The following is a 16,417-nucleotide window of genomic DNA, read 5'->3' on the forward strand; positions in this document are numbered from 1 at the left end:
CCCCCGGCGCCCTCCGCGCACGCCCCGCTGCCGGCCGCGCTCGGTGCCCTCCGGCCCGGCGGCTGTGCGCCGGTGCGCCAGCGGGATTAGTCCCGCCGTTAGCGGCTGGAACGGATGAAAGCCTTCTGTTCCCTCTCGGAACCCATTGTCCCCTCTCGGGGGCCGCTGTAGCTTCTGCCTGAGCGAAGAAAGAAATGAAATACATTATGGGATACAGTGCTTAAATACGCAAGGCAAAAAAAGCGCCCAGCCCATAACGACCTGAGTCCAAGAATGTAGTGATCTTATAATTCAACTAATCTGATTAATGGGGCACTTAAAATGTTTGCATATATATTGCATTCAAGAATATACTTGCTCAGATAAGCCAGCCAATAACATGTCACAACATCGTTTAACAAACACGCTCTTCAGACGCTTGTGGTCATTGGGCACCACTCCAACCACAAACTCAAGAGGACTTGTCTTCACTACCTTGGGACTATTTCCTGAAATCTCCTGTTAACCTGTCAGCTAAAATCCCAAACAACAACAACAACAACAAAAGGTAGTAGCAGTGACAGAACAGTCTGGTCTGTAACACAACAGTAGCTGAGGAGAATGAACATAATCCTTTTGATGATACTGGCATGTCTACATTCCAGCAACCACTGTTTCACTGTTTTTCACCACTTTCCAAACTCAACTAGACAAAATGGCCTTTCTTTTCTTATCACTCTGCTCCTGCAGCAGAGCAGTGTGCTGCCAGTAAGCCACATGGAATAGCAAGTCCTGCAAGACAGCCTATTGCACCATTGCACGTGCCAGAATGGCATGGGCTCACACAGTTGAAGGGTAAGATTTTGAGTCTTTTTGCCCAAAATTGTGGTAGTTTTGCTTTTATCTACACACATTATTTTAGAAATAAAATGGATTATAAAAAGCACTAAAGTCTTAGCAGCAGTAAAAAAATAACCTAAGCAAACCTCATAGCAGAAACAGCATTACCAGACTGCTTGAAAGAGATGGAGCATTTGGAAGGATTAAGAATTTGTGGCTGCTTTTTTTTCTGGGAAATACATAAAACAATATCTCTGCTTTTTCTCTTTAATCAGTGTGAGTTGGTTCTCTGTCAACACCAAACAATGTGCTGAAGTGACTGTGTCATTTTTTTTAAATTCAATCATCATTGGAATAGAGGTATCAGCCATGCTGACACAGCAATCTTTAGAAAAACATTATGAACAAAAAAAGTTATTGGCAAATTTTGTCAGCCATCATTGCATAATTAAAACCCTAATTTCTGCAGGCTGTCAAGATTCCTTTCTTCTGAATTTGACTATAGTTGTGGACTGAGCTGACAACATTTGGCAATGGTAGAATGGCAGCTCCATTATTTTTGTTTCCATGGTAAGTACACAAAATGAACTTTTTTCTTAATGATACTTCTGCACATTACACCTCTAACAGCCTGGCAGCTGGCCTATCACAATTCTAAGGTAGCCAATATTGCTGAGGAGGAAAAAAACCCCCACTTATCACAAAATGAAAATATCTATCTATTCTTTGCTCTGGGCAGGAGTCCATGACAAGACATCAGGCGAGAGTAACAGGCAGTTCATCTCAGAAATGCTTCTGATTTCATTTGTCCCTATTGTAAAAATGTTACAAAAAATGCAGCAAAATCTGAGCCCACACATCTGGATTCCATCCAGGAATAGCCTCCTACTTTACAAAGCAGCAAAATCCTTTAAATGCATGCACACATCTAATAGACACAGAATCCAAAGGAATATGATGTCATGAAAATACCAGAATGTAACCTTCCCTACCCACACCTCCAGAAAAGTTTCTTTCCTTGAAAAACTACTGTATTGCATTAAGTGGAGTTGCAACAAAAATTACTTGTCTCTATTGGAATATCTTTGCCTTCATTGTTTCAGAAAAGTAGTGAAATTTTGGCAGGAAAATGAGATTTTAACTTCTTTGGTTTTTCCTCTTGATAAAATCATATTAAAATTCATCTATTATATTTAAATTTTTCCATGCACCTATTCCCATGTTATTCATATATTTTTCCTCTTTAAAAAAGAGACTAATAAACTCTCTAAGACATCACACACACTTCACGAAGCAAGAGACAGCAGTTCAAGTTCCCAGGTTTTGAACAGTATTCTTAAAAAACACATTCAGCCTTTCATTTCCTGCCTTCATAATTCAGTTTTATAGAAGTGAATGAGGAGAATCAGTCTGTATACTGCATGTACATCATTTAATTAAATTTCCCTGGCATGCCTGTAAATCAGAATGCAGTGTATCAGTAGCTGTGCTAAAACATGATCTAGTATTACGAAACTTTCAATTCATTACAGAATGACAAATCTGTGTGTTATTTCAGAAGTTTATTCTTTGTCTTGTTGGATCATGCTTCTATAGATCAGCCTTAGACCAAGGACATTGTTAGACAAATGGCTTATATTAAACAAACTGTCTTTTCTATGGGGAAACAGGATATCTCTAAAGCAACAAGGAAAGACAGTGGTGGGATCTAGGCCCTAGGTCTGTAAAAGGACTTCCAGACTTTCGATATCAAGCCAGTAAGATTAGAAGTAGATATTAAAAAAAAAAAAATACAGCTTGAACTTTTCACCTATGTGCTATTAAAGGCAAAGCCACACAGGTTCCGACTGATGTAAATCTCCACTCAGCCAGGCAGAAGGTGTCTCTTGTTTGAAGGCTGTCCAGAGACATGGACCTGTGCAGGGGTGTTCTCAACCACATCCTGATTCTCAGGAAATAAACACATCAATCAGCCTAGACACAGAATCTCAGATTTCTCTTAACTAAATCAGGGTGCAGTAGTCACAGAAATACACCAAAGGAAATACAGGTCTTTTGAAATTAGTTCATTCACATAAGCAGTTCACAGTGGGACACCAAGAAGAGATTGGTGCAATACCCTCCATCTGGACAAGAACAGGAAGAAAGAATTAGTTAAGTCTTTTCAGCGGGTACACAGACTCTTACAACAAATCTCTTTTGCAATAGCCTAATAAACACGGAATCACAGAAAAGCCTACCATTTACAAGACAAAAGATAACCAAGGCATTTGGAAAGTGCAGATGAGGTCATTAGTCCTCCCACTGTCCTTCAGTCTTTAAATATCCTTGTGTCAGGTAAGTATAATTACTAAGTATAAGCAAAATAGAATCTGTGCTCTGTAGTTTGTCTGTGTCCTGTTTACTGCAGTGCTACAAATAAAGTTACTCTCATACTTTAGTAGTCTCATAGTACATAGGACACTGAAGACCAGTAAAAAAAAAAATATTTTTAATGACTATTCAAGCCACTAGAATAGTGATCAAGCCTCAGGCTCGACAAGCAAAACCACGCTCTTGAACATCTCAAATTACCCACAAAGATAGCACTGAAAAGGCAGAAAGTGCACTTCTGCAAGATCAGGACATCAGAGGAAAACAGTCATTTTGCACGCATCCTGGCTAATCACCTGCAACTACTGTGTAGCTTCTATTAAAATCCTGGCACTCAACATGTTTCTAGGCTATTTCTCTTACAAGTTAATGTGATAAAACTGCCATGTTTAATTTCTTACTATGGACTTCAAGAGTAGCTAAGCATCTTACACTCTACAGAAAGTCATGAGTAAGGACAAGACTGCTTGTGTTATTAATACAACTGAAGTGCCCTACATTATCTTTAAAACTTCCTGTACTCAGTCAAATAATGTATCTCACCAAGGTGGTTGTATGTAGCTAAAAAATCTGATGTAAGTCCTTTCCATGTAAGCATTGGAGGTGATCAGTTTTTAAGGTTTAAAACAACCTGTTGATTTAGCTGTTACTCAGAAGTATTTGTCCAAGATCTAAGGCAGAAAACTGGGCTTCCTCTAACAAATTCGACCTTCTCCAGTAGAAGATGAGCTGTTCTTAATATTTAAGATCTGGGAAAAAAAATTCCACAACCTCTTTTGCTAAAGAACATCCATGTGATAAAACCAAAATAACCCTGGTATTTGAAGTGTTGATGCCAATGTGGGTCATTTTGACAGAACTTGGCTAGGAATCAAATGCACATGCCAGCAAGCCTCAGTTCCAGCTCCTGGTGGCAATGTTGTAATGAGTAGTTAGGCACAGTAAACTTCTAATCTAGCAGAACTACAGCCACACTCTAACCACAGCCTTAGAGTTGAGCTCTTAATCCTCTTATTACACTGAGCTATTTGTCTGTGTAACTTTCTTCTGCTAGAGCAAAACACAAATGTGTTACTATCAAAGTGAATTTCAGCACTGCATTTCTGCATTTTGTGGTAGTATTTGTTCTTTATACATCAGCCTAGGAAGGGTCACAAACTATGTATTTCATATTTTCAATGCATAATTTCTGTTTAATTCTTGGTGAACTTTCTTTTTGAGAGGTTATTCTCATCTCTCATGGACATATGAACAATACTCATGTTGACATCTACCATTTTTACATAACTTGATCACAACAGCTTGAAAGAAAAGCAATATAACAAAGTATCCAATGCACATCATAGAGTATCTGAAATTAACAACTCTGACTTAACCTGATAAGGGTAAACATCATGGAGAAATGAAACAGAAAAGACGTTCTACTTACTTAGCAAGGTACATTTCAAGCCCACTGCATCCCTTCTGCGAGTCCTATTTCCAAAACCATATGGGTTTATGTGCCTTTAATGGGAACGTGGAAGGCTTCCAGCAGAATACATAACTAAATCATGATCAGCCTTTATTCCTACCACCAAATTATACGCCATAACCCCTCCTCGTGACTGGTTTAGTCACCAACATAGAAAGTTTGCAAAGATATTGTTTAGACTTTGCCTGAATGGCTGCTTTGTTAAGATAAAGCCTGTCAAACTGTAATTGGTTTGAGGAATGTTGATAAGGTTTTTTTTTGCCCAAGTTAAAAAAAAAACCCCAAAACATGAATATAGTCTTCTGTTAGTAATGTGTTTAAGTGTACTTTGTTTCAAGCATTTCTCCCCACACCCATTTTGTTCACATCCACTGTAATTTTTTTCCACTGTATAAACTGTCAAACTTAAGTGTAGGGGGTAACACCCAGGAACTTTTCGGCTAATTTTGCTAAATTAATAACAAGCATAATTTTAATGCATTTTGTATCCTATTCTTGATTTAACTAAATTTGTATTTGGGTGATAAGTGGGTGACAATGGGACAGCATGATGTGTGGTATAAAATAGTGTGTAGATTATGTTGAGAACTTTCAAGGTTGCCATTTACAGTACTGCACTACCAAACCAGCATTTTAACAGGGATTGTTCATTTGTATCTTGCAGGTTAAGCTTGGAACACAGGCTTTCGGAAGGGAAAGGAGCAAAGGCCAGTGGTAAGGCTAATTCCATTTCAAGCCACAGCTACCCAGAAAACGATCCATGTCATTGCCCATTCCTGTGGTTTTACTATTATGATCCAAGAACAATTCACAAAAAAAAAGTTAGCACCCTGAGATAATTTGGCAAATGTTTTTCTGCCTATGCCAGCTATTGTTCCAATAACAGACAACCTTCAGAGGCTCTGCTTAGCTGAAACTGAAAAAGCTCTAGAGAAGAACAGCTATTGAAAACCTGATTAATTTACAGCTTTTCATGTGTAGTAAGAGATAGACTCCAGACCCAAAAGGTTTATGGGATACGAATGAAAGTCACTTCACCTGGGAGACGACAGGTGAAAAAGGATGACTGAAGACCTACCAAGCCAGATGAGCAATGCCCAGTGAAATTCACAAAGAATTCTGAATTGTAGCCATTTGACTCACACGGAAACCATTAGAGTGGTGTTCTTGTTGAACCAGGGGAAGCCCTAGGTAAGCACATTACAGATGACTCAGAGGAGCTGGCTCTGAACTGCAGCAATTTCTAAACGACAGAGATGCCAAAGACAACCCTATCATCAAATGCCATAGGCTGAGTTTTGGATGAAATACAGAATAAACAGGAAAAATTATGTTTCCACTTTTAATTAAGATGGTATTCAGGCTCACCATAATTAGTTCATTTTTAGTAATTTCCTTTAACTATTGCTGTTAAACCATTCAGCTTATTAAGAACCAGAGAACATCACAGATCTAAATGACTGCCTAACAGCTGCAAGCAGTTCATTAGGTACCTACAATCAAGCTTTTCTCTCACAGGAAGAAGGCATCAGTAACCACCCTTCCATTAATCCAGGGTTCTCTTCCTCTCTCAAAACAGTAGCAAATTAGTCACATACTAAAATCCTAATGAGACCTTACCCTTCCTAGGAAAGCATCTCCTCGATATGCATCGAGGGACTGTGATACAAAGAAGCCAAACATGGCTTTTTGCAGAAATGCTGATTTTGTTAAATATCAGCAAAGTTCTGTGGCATCTTTATGCTATTACTAAAGAAAACAGCGCCTTGAACCAAGAAACACATGGCTATTGTTGTGACATCCTAATCACCATGTCCATAATACTACTAGGCAGGTCATCACTTAGGGAAAGTGACAACGTCCCTGTGAACATATTTTTGGTCTTATCTGATCATTTACCTTAATCACCCTGTGATTGGTTTATGCTACACCCTGCAATTATTTTCTGGTATTCTCTATCTGCATTTCTAGTCCCAAGTTTCATAATATATTAAATAACTACTTCATGTCACTGTATAAATAGAGCACTCAACCAAAATTATGACCCATGGGATACTTTTTGCTATCCCAAGTAAACATGGATGGTTTGAAATTTTAATACCTATAAAAACAAACACAGGCAGCTCACAAAATGACCAGTTTTTAAAAGAAGACCTAGATAGTTGCACTTCAGAGCTAATGAAAGCTTCTACAGATCATTTTCCCATTAGTCAGAAAATTCAAGAACATAAACAGGGTTTCATAACCACAAAGGTGAGTCGAAACATACTCCTTAAACAACACTAAATCAAGCTGAGTGGATAAAGAAGGGAAATGAAGAACAACCAAAAATCTAGTACTTCATTCAAAAAAAAAGCTTTTAATATAAATCTGAATACAAAAATAACCAAAACACCCTACAGTCATCGCAAACAAATCTTCAAGGTTTTTTCTTATCAGTTCCCCGACAGTTTGGCAAGCGCTTGTTTTCTCTGTTCTGCAGTCATATACTCACAGGCTTCCAAAATATTTACTATAATTAAAGTCTGTTGAACTGTTTTTGCTTTTACCCATATTCTTCCATTCATTCCCAGCACCAGCTCAAATGGGTACAATTGTGACAGCTCTTGAATTATTTCACATTTGGGAGCCAAGAGCCTGTGAACAAGAGCAAAAAAAAAAGTCAGAGGAAGGAATGCCCACACTTACAGACACATTTTTATTGACCAGTAACTCCAGCAGTACTGCTATTATGAGATCTATTTCAGAAACACTGAAATATTATAAAGTTGCATATACATCCAAAATAGCAATACAGTATCAGATTTTCAAGGCCCCCTGTCATATAAAATACATGCACCTAAAAAAAATAAAGCCACTGTAAATTTAGTTTTTTTCTCATTAGATTCAGAAGCAATCCCTGACAAGTTTCAAGTGACTCGATACTTTTACAACCATTCTATGAGTTAAATAATTCTAAAAAGTACAGTTTGACCAAATGACATTTTTGAAATGCTATCTGACACCCCAAAAGTGTCTTTCAAAAGAGGACTTCCCTTCTACTTCAGGAAACAGTATTAACAGCAATAAACAGACTACTAAATACTGTAACATGTCTAGGATTAAACCAAGACTGACCAAGTATTCACAAAAACTAAAATCATATCAGGACTTAGTAGTTTACTTGTAATATGCTGTTGTTTTTTTACTTGCATACAGACAAAATTTGGAAAACAGAATGGCTGCAAAAAGTTTTTGTACAGTTCACACTGGCTTCTGATAGGACCTATAAATCAGACAATGCCAGGTATGAAAAAGCTGCTCTACACTGCAGATTGCTTATCCAAAGAGTGACAAAACAAACAACCCCACCCAAAAAGCAACAACAAAGTTTGACCATTGTTTATCCATTTTACAGTCACAAAAAAATCCTTTATTTACATGAGCATAAACAACTCCAAAGTTCACAATACATTCAAAAGCTTATGAAACAGTTCCTAGAGTAATGTGTCAATTTTAAACTAAAATCCTACACTTTTTAAACCTGTATCTTTATTTCAGTGTTATTTGTTTTTCTTTGGAAGTCAGAAAATAATGTGTACTGATGTGCAAAGAATCCCTTTAATCAGCTGTCAGCCAAACATACACCTCTACTACCCCATGAAACAGAAAAAGGACAGTAAGCATTGCCAAGTTTTAAACTCCAAGGTAATACGTGCATACCTGAAACACTATCCTGAATGTTTGACTTCCCCAAGTCATTACTTTTATTTTCCGTACTGCCTTGGCAACCACATCACTTTTTTTAAACAGGTGATGCAACACCATACAAAAGAGCTTCTAAGTCTCTTAAGAGGAAAAATAAACTTTCCTTCTAGATCAATCCGTACTCTATTCAGCAAATCTGGTTTTAATGCACTACAAGAATCACACAGTCTGATTTACCAAACTGCCCACACTGCTCAGAAGAAACAGCTGTGGGAATCTTACATGTGAGAGTGATTACTTACATTTTTTAGTACTTACTTTCTTATTAGACCTAAAGAAACTTTAAAGAGGAAGCCATCTTGTCCAATTATTCCCATGCCACTTGATTTTCCACTGCTGTCTATACAGACCATCTCTGGTTCCATGTCTTTATTTGCTACAACGAACTGACCATAAATAAGATCTCCCACCTAAACAAAACAGCGTCAAAGAACAAAAATATAGGATTTTATCTTCTATAATCATTTAGCAGGACAACAATAAAAACTACCACACTGGCCTATTTGTTTTTTTTCTTTACAGTTTCTTTTACATTCTGGTAATGGCGTTTCATCCGAGTGCAGAAACTGTGGCATGAACATGCAGCACAACCATTCATAATAGTACTGTTAAAAGAACCCACACAACTAGTATTTTTTACTAGCATCATATGTTTTAAAACCTTAACATCGGAGTGCCCTATCTGATGCACCTTACTCATGAACTGCATTTGCTCCTGGCAGCACTATGAGCAAACGAAAACATGAGAATGAAACACCCGGCCAGCTGAGAGAGAGCAAACCACGCTAGTTACAGTCCTCCTAAGAAACCCCAGAAAGGCCGCGGCCTAAGGGTGCAAAACCCCTCGGAGAGAACCAAGGAGAAACCATTACAACCAGATCTGCCCATCTCTTCTAACGTGGGCTTATGAAAACACTTCCCTTAAGAAAAGCCACTGAAACACAACAGAAGCGCCACCAAACGACGCCGCTAAAGCGCTACCGCAGCTAACCAGGGCACCCACCTGCACGTTTGGCCTGTTCCTCTTCGTGGCGCCCTCGAAGGCCAGGTAGGACAGGGACGCCGGCTCGCTGCCGCCCACGTCCAGCCTGAACACGTCCCCTGCTTTGGCCGTCACGATCCCTATGACGTGGTCGCCCTTCACCGGCACGTACTGCAGCGGAGGAGGGGGACAGAGGGTCAGGGGAGCGCGGGCGAGACGGGGACCAACACACATACACACACACACACACACCCGGGTCCCGCCGCGGCCCTACCCGCTTCTGCTGCGAGTCCACCCAGTAGGCGCCGCCGCCCCCGGGCCGGTGCCGCAGCAGCCCGCACTTGGTCACCAGCAGCCCGGCCCCGCTGCGCCGCAGCCCCGGCCCGCACAGCAGCCGCCCCTGCGGCGCGGTGCCCGCGCTCAGCCGCAGCCGCTCGCCCTCCGCGTCCTCGTCGTAGTGCGCGGGGAGCAGCAGCAGGTCCCCGGGCAGCACCACCTGCCCCACGAGGGCCTCGGCCGCCGTGCCGCGCTCCGCCGCCATGGTCGCGCCGGCGCACGGCCGCTCAATGCTGGGGCGGGCGGCTGCGCCTGCGGCCTGCGCGGAGCGTTCGCGGGGCGGCAGCGACACCCCCCGGCCGCAACAGCCGGGCCCGCGCCCGCCCGATCCCCGAGCCGCTGCCGCCGGCTCCTCACCCTCACGGCACCTCCGCCTGCTGCTGTCAGGGACGCAGCCCGCCTTCCATGTCTGCCGGGGAGCGGCCGAGATAATGTTAGAGCGCTTAGGCGTCGGAATTAATTCTTCCAGCTGCAGTTGTTTGCAAGGTTTTTTAATACCCGATTAGAAGCTGACAGTAAAACATACAGCTGGTCCAATTTGAGGTGAACGTCAGCCGATGAGTTTTGCAGGGAGCAGAAAAGATCACATCAGTTGTGAAGGGAAGCTGCTCACACAGAGACAGCATTAAAACAGTTGGAGAGGATCACAGCGAGTCATCTGGTCCAGCCTCCCTGCTTAAGCAGGGCATCCTAGAGCACGCTGCACAGAACTGCATCCAGACAGCTTTCAATATCTCTAGATAAAGAGATTCCACAACCTCTCTGGGCAAGCTGTTCCACCTGCACAAAGTAAAGTTCTGCCTCCTGTTTAAATGGTGCATCCTATGCATCAGTTTCTGCCCATTCTGTGGTGTCCTAGTGGCTGGCACCACAGAGCAGAGCATGGCACCTCCTCTTTAGATATTTATACATATCAATGAGATTCTCTATCAGTCATCTCTTCTACAGGCTGAACAGGCTCAGTTCTCTCAGCCTTTCCTTGTAAGAGAGATGCTCAAGTCCCTTAATCATCTTCATAGCCCTCTGCTGGATCTGCTCCAGGATCTCCATGTCTCTCTGACACTTGTGGAGCCCAGAACTGGACACAGCACTCCAGACAGAGCCTCAGCAGGGCTGAGCAGAGGGGCAGGATCACCTCCCTTGACCTGCTGGCAATGCTCTTCCTAACACACCCCGAGATACCATTGGCCTTCTTGGCCACAAGTGCACTGCTGCAAGATCTTGTTGCCCACCCAGGTCCTTCTCCACAGAGCTGCTCTGCAGCAGATCACCCCCAGCTTCTCCCGGTGGTGGGGTTATTAATCCCCAGGTGCAGGACCCTGCATTTGCCAATACTGAATTTCAGGCTCTTCTCTGCCCATCCCTCCAGCCAGTCGAGGTCTCTCTTAAGGGCCACAAAACCCTCTGAGGTCTCGGCCCCTCCGCCCGGCTTTGTGCCATCGGTGACCTTTCCGAGCAGGCCCTTCGCCCCTCCGCCAGCTCCTGCGGGCGGCGCTGGGGCCGCGGCCCTCGCGGCGCTGTTGCGGAGCAACCCCGCGCGTTGGGGGCCGGGCCGGGCGGCAGGAGCGGGGCGGGCTGGGGCTGCCGTGCCGGGGCTCCGGGAGCTGCTGCCGGGAAGGAGCCGGAGCGGGGCTGCTCTCCGAGGGAAGGCGAGCGGCAGCAGCGCAGCCCGCGGCACCAGAAGCGGGGCATAGATACCACCGGCTGGGGAGGAGCGTGAGGCGCGGCGCGGTAAGGGGCCAGGCTCTGCCAGAGCGCCGAGCCCCCGACGTGGGGATGAGGAGCGGGCCCGCCCCGCCGGGAGCGCAGGGGCCCAGCCGGTGCTTAAATGGAGCCCGGAGAAGACGGCGTGGATGGTGTTATTAAAGTCACCTGGAGGCGCCGCTAGTGCCGAGGATGGCGTTGTATTTGTTGCTGTGCTAAGTGTCCGGGCTCTCTGTCCCGGCATGGATTCAGCTCCCTTAACAGCAAGGGAGGGCTATGTTTGCTTAAACTGGGCTGGTAAAGCGTGTGTACAGTGATCTGTGCCTTTCGCGACTGTGGAGCGAGTGCTTCAGGCCCTCGCCTTGCATACATGTCTTAAAGATAGCTTTGACAGTTCAAGCCACAATTACCCCTTAATTGTCCTCAGAACTACTTGCCTGCTCTTTGAGTATCTTTGTAGAAGTGTTCTATGTGCTGTTGTGATTTTCAGGGTTTGTTTTTTTCTTTGCCATCATGCAGACCTAGAATTGGCATCATGTTTCTAAATAGTTTATGAATTATACATGTCCAAGCAGTAACGTGGTGTTTAGGCATTTTTTTTCTGCAGTGATTGCTGTAACTGACCTGTCACTGGAGCTTTTAAGAACCAAACCACTGTCAAATAACTTTCTTGTATAAATTGCAAGCTTAGTAAAAAGTAATGTCATAGTCAGTGTTTGGCACCTGAAGCAAGAGTTCTTAAAGCCCGTAACTTAATTCTGACATTGGTATCTAATGTCTGTCTATTTATTGTCAGTAGATTTGGATGGAGTCTCAGTATCTGAAGCAATGCCTGGGAACTTGCTTGAAGAAAGGACTGGCAGAGGTTGTAGAGCATCGGCCAGCAGATCCAATAGAGTATCTTGCACACTGGATTTACAATTACAGAAGAAACTTAGATGAAGAAAAAAAGGTGGATCCAACTTCGGCAAAAAAAGATTGCTACAGTATAGTTGATGCTATTTAATATATCTAATTTTTATGTTTAATTGATTCTGTGTTACTTTGAAATAGAGAGTACTGGAGAGAGCTGAGCTGGAACAAGAACGGGAGGCAGCCCTAGCAGAACTTGAAAGGTTAAAAATCCAGGAAGAAGAGCAGCGGAAACTTGAAGAACAACAGGTTATTAATACTAAATAATAGATAATTCTAAGCAGCGTATGGTGCTGTGTCATATTGGAGCTCTTTGTATGCTTCTAATAGCTGTATACTGATTTTGTTAAAGGTGGCATAAAGCAAGTATTTTAATCTCACTTTTCTGAATAACTGAAATTATTAGTCAGCACATGAGTAGGAAAAGTTACATACTATGCAGTAAAATGTTATTAAAAATAATGACTATTAAGATAAAAAGGAGTCAATTTAGGACTTACGTGAGAAGTAACTGAAAATACTGTTTGGGCTTGTAATATGAGAAATAAATACAATACCTGTGCTTCTAGCCATTCTTTGTAAATGAGTCATGTGAGCTCATTGTTGCTATGGTGATGTTGATGTGACCTGACTGGATTTTTTTTTGTATGGATGAGTTTCATTATGTTAAAATCAAAAGCTTAATTTTAAATTTATGCTGATCACATTAAGCCCAGCTCTAGTGTAAGATGCATTCATTTTGTTTCACTTGCAGTTTTAAAATTTGGAGTTTAGTAATTTGCAAACCAAAAGTAATGTGCTTAAGGGTTTAATGAGTGATGTAAAATAGTAAATGAAAATAAAGAGATTGTGTCTAGAGATAATTCACTGAGAATTGAATAAATAATTTCACCTAAGCTATGGGAAATATGTTGAACAATACTCACATTAGATGCATTTTTTTTAACCTAATTCAGTTTTGTAGTCAAATACTGAAGAAAGTTTTGCATTTAGGTACCAAAAAGGAATAGAAAAGAATGACCATGTTTGTAACTGCTCACAAAATGCAAGAGCAAACAGTATACTCTAAGGTTGTTGAATGTAGATACTTAGATTATGCAGTTTCTGGAGTTTTGATGTAATAGGACTTATGTTTCCAATTAATAAACACGTCCTGTTTGATATTTCCAGTTGTAAATACTAAAGGTTGCTGATGGACATCATTAATGTTAATGACATTGCTTGCCAAAGTTTTCAATAGATTTGATTCTATATTGATTCATCTGTGTGTGCTAGGTGCTATACAAAGTATCAAAGAACTTAATCCAAAGGACAGGAGATAACTAATACAGACTGATAAAGAGCTTGTATAATGAGACAGTGTCTGAATTGTGTACACTAACTTCAGTTAACTGTTTTATTGTCCTTTTGGTAGTAAAGCCTCTTTATCAATAAGAGTCTCAACCCTTTGAAAATGCTAAACCAGTTGATACTGAAAGGACTTTGTTATTAACATAACATAGCATTTATGTTTTATGCTTACTTTTTATTTATTATTTCAATAATAAAATCAACTGTAAAACAATATGGTGAAAAAAATAAATATGGGGGATTTTCTTTCTAATTTGTCCTTTCTTAAACTGATTTCAGGCTCAGTTGGAGAAAGAACGTGCAGAGTTGGAAGCACAGAAGAAGGAAGCTGAAATGCAGTTGCAGCAGGTAGGTCAAGAGGTTTAAGCCAATGCTTAGTTGGTGGTTTGAAAATACCATTTATCAGCCATTTTTTGCAGATGCAGACATCAATTACAAAACACAAAGCAGAAGCCCAGGGGTGTTGAACTAACACATAATTAAAGAAACAGGAGTTTAGATGGGGAGAATGTCTAACACGTGGCTTCTGCAGTCTGGGTTTTATACTTGGATTTTGGTCAAGAACAGAAATTTACTCCAAAAATCCAGCATAAGGTCAGCTCACCTGATGCTTCCAGATTGCTTGATGGTATTTATTAGAAAGTTTTATAAAATAAGCATGTCTAATTTAAGTACCAAGACAGTAATATTTTGGAGGGGGTTAGCAAAAATCCATTTACTGTACCTGGAAAAAGAGCTGTGGTTTGAAATTGCAGTGCATCTGGATTCTGCTACCTTAGTGGTGTATGGGAATTTGTACTAACAGAAGAGTGTGTATACAGATATCCATGTTTATGGTCTTCTAATGCTGCTTCAGTAAAAACATACATGGATAATTGGCATGCTTATCTCCCTCAAGCTTTTAAAACCTCTGTGGAGCATAGAGTATTTTAGAAATACCTTAAGTTTTTAGAAAACTCTGTTAAAATACCGACAAACCATATTTGTAGGAAGATGAGTATATGAAAGTGACAGAAAAAACAAATATGTAAAAATTTTAAATTTCTGTTAATTAAAAAAAACTATTTAAAAATGGGGTTAAGCCTAAGACCAAGACCATATTCCTACACTACTAAATTTGTATAGCACTTATCTAAAGTGTTCTCTCTACATTAATACATAATGTCATTTTAACACACCTGAAATGCAATTTCATGACATGGGACATCTGAACTGCAAACTGGTTTTCATTGCCACAGGAAAATGAAAAGACAATAGCTGAAGTTACACCTGAGGAGCCAGCTGAGACTGTACCAGTAAGTGTTTAGAAAGAAATTGTAAATGATTGATTCTTAAAAATTTGCTTCTTTGTGCTGACAATAGATTTATGAAGATATGACTGTTCTTAGGATTAGCTTTTCACAGGTGTTTTTTCCACTGAGGTAAATCAGGTGTGTGTGCAAGATCCCATATAGCCCCAAGTTTTATAATTTTTTGTAATTCCATATTTTAAAATATTCTTCAGGCTTTGGGCATATTTTATGGGTTCTTTAATAATAAAATAGTAAAACAAAAAGTGAAAATGAGTCTTAAGTACCTGCTGCTTCCTACATGTGCCAAGTTTTCATGCTTAAAGGTGATAGATTACATTGGCTTTTGGGGATGTTATTTCAGGTTTTACAGTGACATGTTTGCTACAAATTAAAAACAGATTGATAAAATAAGACATATAGGCTTGTACTATTGATTCTGCCCTCAAAATCACAATGCATCATCCAGATTTGCTGGATTTTATAACAAAAGTCTTGTCATGGCCTTCATTGTATTGAATGGGAGAATACATGATTGTACTGCTGTGTCCCAACTTGTCTGTCATGGGCAGTTTTTTTCTCTTTTCCTTTTTACAAAGCTCAGTGAATGCTGGTAAGTGGTAGAATATTTTTGTTGTTGTTTTCCAGAGTCAAACAAACCTCCCAACAGTAACAGAAGAAGAAGAGGAGGAGGAAGAAGAAGAAGAGGAAGAAGAAGAAGAAGAAAATTAGAGCTGACCTGAGAGCAGTAAATATATTTTCTACTCATTACTTGCTATCCTGAAGTGTAGTATCTCGATTTATGTATTTTATAAATATAACTGATTTACATAACTGTTTCTCTGGTGTCTGTTTTCAAGGTGTTTGTATAAAGTCCGTTTTTTCTGATACCGATTCTTCCTTTTTGTTCTTAAAGCATTGTAGCTGGCATGGCTGACTTTCACAAGAAGAAAACAGCAGCTGAAGTGGAAGCAGCAAATATATTTTCTACTTATTGCATATTGAAGTAACTATAATAAATGAAAATATAACTAAAGTGTCAATATGATTTGAGGATAGATGCCACAATATGACAATTTGAATCAATATTAAAAGAATAAAATATTACTGAAAATAATTTTCCAAGAATTTGAATGGTTTCTGAGAGAAAAAGGGAATGTTCTGCAGATTAAAAGATGGAGAGTATTCTGTACTTCAAACTTGGTGCAAAAATCCAATAAGATTTCCCATATGTATTTGAAAGAGGTAAATTTAACTCTGACTCAGTATATACTAGAAGATCTTGTCTCCTTCAAGTCATGAGGTCATCTAGGCTTTATTATTGGATAAATATATTTATTGTTATATTTATTATTAGAGTGTTTTCTGGGCATTGTGTGGTACTAGGTAAGCTGCAAGTGTCTGCATGTTAGTCTTGATTAGTCAAGTTTTTAA

General features: G+C 40.5%; 2 protein-coding genes across 2 annotated transcripts; one reads left to right on the forward strand and one right to left on the reverse strand.

Annotated features, from left to right (window-relative positions):
• Positions 1 to 7,002: 7,002 nt before the first annotated feature.
• Positions 7,003 to 9,940, reverse strand: EXOSC3 (exosome component 3). Its single transcript, XM_041404911.1, has 4 exons — positions 9,667 to 9,940; positions 9,414 to 9,563; positions 8,669 to 8,820; positions 7,003 to 7,300 (listed from the first exon to the last, which is right to left on the reverse strand). Exons 1-4 carry the CDS (start codon positions 9,931 to 9,933, stop codon positions 7,099 to 7,101), a joined length of 771 nt encoding a protein of 256 aa, XP_041260845.1. The 5' UTR covers positions 9,934 to 9,940; the 3' UTR covers positions 7,003 to 7,098.
• DYDC1 (DPY30 domain containing 1) lies at positions 9,932 to 15,823 on the forward strand. The gene is made up of 7 exons (XM_041405115.1): positions 9,932 to 10,214; positions 11,188 to 11,459; positions 12,232 to 12,384; positions 12,486 to 12,593; positions 13,974 to 14,042; positions 14,933 to 14,989; positions 15,632 to 15,823. Exons 1-7 carry the CDS (start codon positions 9,932 to 9,934, stop codon positions 15,713 to 15,715), a joined length of 1,026 nt encoding a protein of 341 aa, XP_041261049.1. The 3' UTR covers positions 15,716 to 15,823.
• Positions 15,824 to 16,417: the final 594 nt, after the last annotated feature.

This window comes from Onychostruthus taczanowskii, unplaced genomic scaffold (genome assembly GCF_017590055.1).
Source record: "Onychostruthus taczanowskii isolate IOZ18803 unplaced genomic scaffold, ASM1759005v1 scaffold22, whole genome shotgun sequence".
Classification (NCBI taxonomy): Eukaryota; Metazoa; Chordata; class Aves; order Passeriformes; family Passeridae; genus Onychostruthus; species Onychostruthus taczanowskii.